General features: G+C 35.8%; 1 protein-coding gene across 5 annotated transcripts; it reads right to left on the minus strand.

Annotated features, from left to right (window-relative positions):
- Positions 1 to 1,981: 1,981 nt before the first annotated feature.
- Positions 1,982 to 6,933, minus strand: LOC104224385 (cysteine synthase-like). 5 transcript variants are annotated; one of them, XM_009776020.2, is made up of 11 exons: positions 6,769 to 6,933; positions 5,678 to 5,734; positions 5,481 to 5,590; positions 5,293 to 5,350; positions 4,736 to 4,999; positions 4,529 to 4,666; positions 4,331 to 4,382; positions 3,670 to 3,749; positions 3,182 to 3,241; positions 2,982 to 3,062; positions 1,982 to 2,245 (listed from the first exon to the last, which is right to left on the minus strand). In XM_009776020.2, exons 2-11 carry the CDS (start codon positions 5,714 to 5,716, stop codon positions 2,156 to 2,158), a joined length of 972 nt encoding a protein of 323 aa, XP_009774322.1. In that variant the 5' UTR covers positions 5,717 to 5,734; positions 6,769 to 6,933; the 3' UTR covers positions 1,982 to 2,155. The 5 variants fall into 5 exon arrangements, with proteins under 5 accessions (XP_009774322.1, XP_070024753.1, XP_070024756.1 ...); XM_070168652.1 differs by having other exon boundaries at positions 2,982 to 3,058; positions 3,178 to 3,241; positions 6,769 to 6,875; XM_070168655.1 differs by lacking the exon at positions 6,769 to 6,933 and adding an exon at positions 6,640 to 6,726 and having other exon boundaries at positions 2,982 to 3,058; positions 3,178 to 3,241.
- Positions 6,934 to 7,159: the final 226 nt, after the last annotated feature.

Below are 7,159 nucleotides of genomic sequence, written 5' to 3' on the forward strand. Positions count from 1 at the left end.
CGATTTTCTGCCCTAATTCAGCAAAACGTGTTTTTCCGTTTTACATGATAAAATTCAATTTTCAGATTATTCTAACTCAACATCACTAATATTAAAAGGATACATCAAGTTTTCAGAATAATCAACACAACCCATAACAGATAATCACACCAAAAAGCAGTGCAGGTTTTCAGAAAAAACAAACTTTGCATGTAATTCAAAACTTGCATATAGAACATGATATTAATCCTTATGGTTTATCCTAATTATTTAATTAGATGTGAGTAAGCTCTGATACCAATTGTTGGAATATATACCACAGCGGAAGCAATAACAGAATCTTATTCACGTGTAATCTAAACAACTAGCACGTATAGAGATTTTAGGATTACCTCTTGAAGCGTAAACACAACAAATCTATGTCGTTCTCCAGTTCCTCAGTTGAAAACACACTAGCAGATTTCCACAATCTTCTACTGTGTTACCCAAACAATAACCGAAAATAGAGAAATTTGGGTGGGCAAAATTCTAGTAGAAACCGCAGTCAGAATCATGTAAAAAACGTCCAGCCCTTATATCCATATATATAGCTGCGTTTTTTAGGTCAAAACCGTTTTCAAAACCTGTTAGGTTTCCTTCTCCCACTAAGGGACGGTTTCCACGTTTTCTTTCCCACTAAGTAACAGTTTCCACTATTTTCTATTATTTAGGCACAGTAGGGACCACAGAATTTAATTAACAAGGCTTCCTATTATGATATTAATTTCGAAATTCTGAAACTAATTTCCATCATAATAAATTACGAATTATTCCACTAAAAATTCGTAATTGCACTCCTTAGTTCAATTTTGAAATTCTTCCATAAAACCTTATTTAACTCCCCATGTTAAGATTCAGATACTAATCAATCAAATTAAATTACTGACTATTTAATTTATTGATTACTTCCTTTAGACTTACACTTAACTTATTTCATGTGTCGGATACAAAATCACCGGCCGGGTTTACACATGAAAACTTATAAGCTTTCATAAAGGAGTATCATCAATCTCAAAATCGAGACATGGATTCCATCAACTAATTATTACTTCGCCAATGTATATCATTGTTATCCAATTTACCAGGCTTATTGACTCGCGAAAGAATCTCGCCTTTTAATAAATCAAAACAACAAGTGACATACACAGCTAATAATAATTATATCAGGATTAAGAGTATAAGTACATTAAATGGACTAGAGAAATTATTTTATAAAGTCAGTATAAAATACTCATCTCTACTTGATCCGTTCAATACATACAAAATGTACTAGCACAAGAAGTTGGAATTAAACCATTCCCATAATCAAGATAAATTATATTTAATCTTGTGCTACAATCATTCCGATGATTTGTCCAATTCCATCATTAGATTGTGAACATTAACTTTTATGTCTTACAAGAACCGATGATTTAATCTTCCGTGTATAAGCTAAACTCTATACACTAAATCATCTACTATGTAAGCAATGGACGCACAAACCAACACACGATCTATTTAAAATAAAACTTTATTGAATTTAAACAAGTAAATAAATAATTGTTCATAAAGAATACTATAACAATACGCATGACTTATAGTATATTCTAACACCTTAATCTGTTACATAGTTCCAATAAGCAATGTTGCAAATTTATGTTCCGTTAAAGAATTTGTAATGTTAAGCTGGTAGATTTTCAAAAACTAAGGAAGTTAAATACCCGCAAAAGATAGTTTGAGGGGGAAATGTAACTGAAAGCAAAAACAAGAGGTTAAAAGGAGTAGTAATTGTCATGTAAATTACAAAGAAGACAAGCAAAGCTTAGACTGATGATTGATGAAGTCCAGCCTCAGGAATAGCCTCAGCTGGTTGCCCAGCCCAAGAGCTACTGCTGAGCCCATAGAGACTGGAGCCACGCCTGGAAGGGCGAACCAAGGAACTCAGAACAAACCAACTGTATAGCTCAAGAGAGGTTGATAGCCGTACACGAAGAAATAGTTATTCTTTATACCTTTCGCATGGTAAGACAATTTGTATTTGTGAACAATAGTTCACCTACTTAGGAGGAAACCCTTAGTTGTATTTTCTATTTAACCACTAGTTACAACATGTAACTTCCTTCAGTTCCCTATCACTCAAGTCCAAAGAAGCATAAAGTTACTCAAACGTCATGTTAGCCACCTCTTCTCGGATAGAATCAAACAGCACGGTGGAGAGATAACGCTCCCCAAAACTAGGGAAGATAACCTGCATATAGAATTAAAATACAATGCTTAGCTGCAAGCACCTTTGTATGATGCGTTTCCATGCTTCTAGTGGCACATGTCATATACGGGAATTTGAAGTCAGATCAAGTTAGTATCACCGGTTGGCCTCTGTTTTGCAAACTCGGATGCGGATTCTAAAAATTCCATCATATATAAGAAGAGCCTGAATAATGCTTAAGCACAGATTCGTATGACAGTAAAAAATAATACTTACCCATTCTTATCTAGTAAATGTTTACAGCAACATGTATCTAAGCATACAATATGACTTCCTATCATCTTCTTCGTGTTAAAATATTCAGCTGCTTCTTTCTTCTATAAGAGGTGTCTATTCAATTTTCAAGCATTCTAGTTCAGCTAAAATAGATTTTTCCTAGGTATAGATCATACTCCTATCCAACAGGTAAAAGTTACTCTCCTTTTTTTTAATTAAGGATAGCGGAACAATTACTAGAAAATTCCAGCATTAACCTTCATGCCGAGTACTACGTCGCATATGGAATGAACCAGAGGGAGTACAAAGTAAAATACTCCTGCTTAGAGTAGAACAGTCCATGAATGAATAACTGTATAGGAAAGAGAGGAAAAACGGAAAAGAAAAGAAAACAGAACCAACTAATACACATTCATCCCATTAAATGAATAATTAGACAGTGAGAAGTTTCAAGGAAACACAGAAAGAGTGATATCAGCTTACTGAAATAGATCCAACTTACCGTAATGAGTTTCCCAGCGTTTTCTGGCTTTTTTGCTACTTTTATCGCTGCAGCAGCTGCAGCCCCCGAGGATATTCCTACCTGAAAATATTCCAGGAGGAAACTGAAGTATAGTTGTGATCATATCAGAATGCACATGGTAAATGAAACAAAGGACAATGTGTGGACTCAGAAGGATCCTTATGGACTGGTGAACCTACCAGCAAACCTTCTTTTAATGCAAGAAGCTTTGTCATTTCAATAGCTTCATCACTAGATACCTGAATACAAATAAAAGCAGTAGCTGTCATCATACCAGGAACTATAGCAAGTAACCCCGGTGGAAGCCAAACGAATTTACTTTGGCGGGATGCTTTGTGACTGGGCTGCCCTTTTTTTTAGAGAATGGATATTTTTCAGAGATAGAGCTAGCTGGAAACTTTTTATATTGAAAATTCGCGAAATACTTTATCCTAAATATATATCTGGCTTATGTTCCCATACATTATATCTATGCTTATGTGAGTCGCAAATGCATTAGTTTTAGTTCAACCAAATTGATATTGTCAGTCGGATCATAGCAGATTCATCATCTGATTACAGAGTTATCTGTAAGATACAGAGGCTTGATAGAATAATCTTGTACACATTGAGCAGAAATTTAAATTTTATAAAATTGGATTGCTATTTATATGGTTTACCGCCTTACTTGAAGAACTTCATCCAGGATGCTGAGATCAAGAACGGCTGGGACAAAACCAGCACCAATTCCTTGGATTTTATGTGGCCCTTTAACGATAACACATTTAATTACACGGATCAGTCTATGACAAATAATAATTCACAGAAGTAGAGATGAAAACAGACTGCAATGCAAAGCAGTTTATTCAATGAGGGTATAGAACTAAACTAATGACTTTCTATATTTAGCTGGCTATTCTGGAAGACAATGAAAGAGGGAAATTTTCGCAGCAGAAAAGTTTGGATGAAAATATGCAGTACTTGGTCCTTAACAAAATAGCTTTATTAAGCAGAGGAATAGTCCAATTAGTGCCAGAATACAGTGCATGCCGGAGATACCTAGATAATAAATATAAGAGGGTAGTGCAAATATTCAAACGACGTGAATGAGGTAGCGTTTGGTGTAAAAATTATACTTAAGTAAAATAGTACAAATATGATATAAGGTATCTTTATCAGGAGATAGTGAGATGTGCTAGTGTTTCGTGTTCACGGAAAGATGTATCTTTAAGAAAGAACAAAGAGATTTTGTGCTCAATTCCTCAACTAGTATCTGCAATTATGAAAATTATAGCACAGCTCCAATCAATTTGATGCGACAACTCGTATGGGCAAGACAATTGACTGACCTTTTTGTCCTCCATTTAGAACTGCATTTTCGGCTGGTTCTATACCATATACCTGGTTTGCACGCAAGACAAAGGAAGGAAAGAAAATGAGAAATCAAGACAAAAAGGAAAAAGAACATTACCACTTTTCCTCCCTCTTTTGTCAACCCTCTCGATACCACTTTTGTTTTCCATCGCTCCACTCACAAAAAACCTAACCTTTATTTCTGGATTCTTCTCCTTAAGGAACCTTCCAGCTCCCGTCACTGTGCCTCCAGTTCCAATCCCGGCAATAAAAATATCAACTTTCCCTCCTGTGCCTTTCCATATTTCTGGTCCAGTTGTTTCATAATGGATCTAAACATGGATGCTTGATAAGCATGATGTTTCTATAACAAATGAACAAGTTATCTGTAAAGGAGATACCTTTGGATTGGCAGGATTCTCAAACTGACGAAAGAAATGACAGTTTGGCGTCCTATCTAGTATTTCTTCAGCCTTCTGAAGCACACCATCTATACCTTTGGCTGGATCTGTGATGTATAACTCAGAACCCAAAGCCTTAAGAACAATCCTTCTCTCGAGACTGTATGATGCTGGCATCACTGTCACGAGTTTGTAGCCACGAGCTGCGGCAATAAATGCAAGACCAATGCCGGTATTACCACTGGTTACCTCAAGGAGGACTGTCTTCAGCCGCCATTATTTCAACATTTGAAAAAACAAGGAAGTCATTAAGTTCAGCCTTACAGGCAAATAATCTTTAAAAGCACAGGGAATCAGAAGTAAAAGTTTCCATCTCTCTTAAGACAGGAATTTGAATAACCTGGTATTAAGAGAAATGGGCATACATGAAAAATTACGTTGAGCCTATTTTAATCATCACATCAGTTTTTGTGAAGAAGTATTTGGGAATCATATAAAAACTCTTCAAGCTGTTACTATTTCCTCCTAATAGGTATTCTAACACGAATTTCACCAACCTTTCCAGGAGTAATCAGGCCCTTATCTTCTGCGTCTTTGATCATACTGTATGCCATCCTACATATCAGTAACTGAGGTGAAAATTTCTGTAGATTTTTCAAATTCAGATAAGAACAATGTACACACTAGAAACAGGAAGAAAGATAAGTTCCTAAGAAGAAACTGGATCAGGCGGTTGAAAGATAACCTGTCTTTGACACTTGAGCACGGTTCCATTGACTCCAACTTGGCTGCAATTTGGGCAACACAACCTTCCACGATTTTGTTGAGATATACCATAGGGGTGTTTCCAATAAGCTACATCGCGAGACAAAAAAATGAGATGATTTGATACTTAAAAAAAGATGTAGAGAGTACCAAGAAAAATCTCAGAAAGGGAACTACTTCTGTGACATCCTTCGCAATATCACTCTTCTCTTCCATATTTTCTGGCTTGACTTGCTGCAACGAGAAACAAGAGCTAGCTAAGGTAAGAGCTACACACAGTTAAAGATAGGAAGAAGAGAACAACTTATAATGGTCGATGACCCACCGAAGTTGACGTAGATGATGAGAGATCTGACAAGTCAAACAGTTTTTTCAAAATTATATTCTAAATTCATTTATATACTTAAGTATGATTTCCTGAAGCGTCAAAATATTTAGTACCGATTGGTTTCTTGAGAGTATTAAAAAGTAAGGTATTATTTAAAAGCTTACACATAAACATATGTACATGTTAAGGTTATCCCTTGACATTTAACAAAATGTAGGGCTTGACCAGTGAACCACTAAGTACTTAACATAATGTGGTGTCACTTTAAAATAAATATACGTAAAATTATTATTTTTCCATATTGCACCTACGCGAATTTTGTAAAATTTTCCGGGGAAGCGCAGGGGCATAACCTAAATCCGCCCCTGGACACAAATGGCAAGTAACTTTGACAACAGACGAGAAATCACAAATGTTTACTCGAAATCAAATGCCATGAATTAACTTTTGTGGAGACCAAATGATATATCAGAGTAGAATACAACCCATTACAACGAAGGACACAATTAGTTCTGTTAATTGAAATGAAAACCATAAACTCCTCAAGACTGATAACAACAAATGAATATTATGAACAAAACGTGATACTAAATATCAGCTAACATAAAATTAACATCAAATGCAACTAAGGTAGCATGCAACTGAGGAGGAACCCAGATATTTTCCACAAGAATTAGCATAAAATTAAGATAAATTACATTAGGAGCTGAAAACGGCCAAAAATGAAAACCCCAAAGTAATTTGAAGTTATAAAAAGAAAACAGCAAAGAAATGACTTGGAATGGAACTGAATTAGCAGACACCCACTTACATAAACCAATAAAGCAGGGCCTTTTCTGAAGAATTCAACTAGTTAAGCAGAAATTTAGAAAGTTAAGAAATAATTCAAGAACCCAATTTGGTTCTTTAATTTTGTGGTTATGGGGAGAAAAAACATTACCTTGTGGATGCTTTGAAGTAAGCTAGCTTCCTTATCTTGTGATTCTGCAAAAACACATATGAACAAAAGACCAAAATGGGTGTATTAATACATTATTATGTAATGTGCATGCCGGGGCGATCTACCACAAAAGCTATCCACCTGATTAGGAGGTTGGTGGAACAGTATAGGGATAGGAAGAAGGACCTTCACATGGTATTTATTGATCTGGAGAAAGCGTACGATAGGGTTCCTAGGGAGGTCTTATGGAGCTGCTTAGAGGATAAAGGGGTCCCGATTGACTATATTAGGGTGATTAAAGACATGTATGATGGAGTTAAGACTCGGGTTAGGACAGTAGGAGGTGACTCTGAACATTTTCCAGTTACTACGGGGTTGCACCAAGGGTCTG

This window comes from Nicotiana sylvestris, chromosome 1 (assembly GCF_000393655.2).
Source record: "Nicotiana sylvestris chromosome 1, ASM39365v2, whole genome shotgun sequence".
In the NCBI taxonomy this organism is placed as follows: Eukaryota; Viridiplantae; Streptophyta; class Magnoliopsida; order Solanales; family Solanaceae; genus Nicotiana; species Nicotiana sylvestris.

Coding starts and splice junctions, on each gene's coding strand:
- LOC104224385 (XM_009776020.2), bottom strand. CDS start 5,716: ATGGAAGAGAAGAGTGATATTGCGAAGGATGTCACAGAA. Junction 4,383..4,528: donor AGAAGAATCCAGAAATAAAG/GTTAGGTTTTTT, acceptor CGTGCAAACCAG/GTATATGGTATAGAACCAGC. Junction 3,750..4,330: donor TCTAAATGGAGGACAAAAAG/GTCAGTCAATTG, acceptor TTATCGTTAAAG/GGCCACATAAAATCCAAGGA.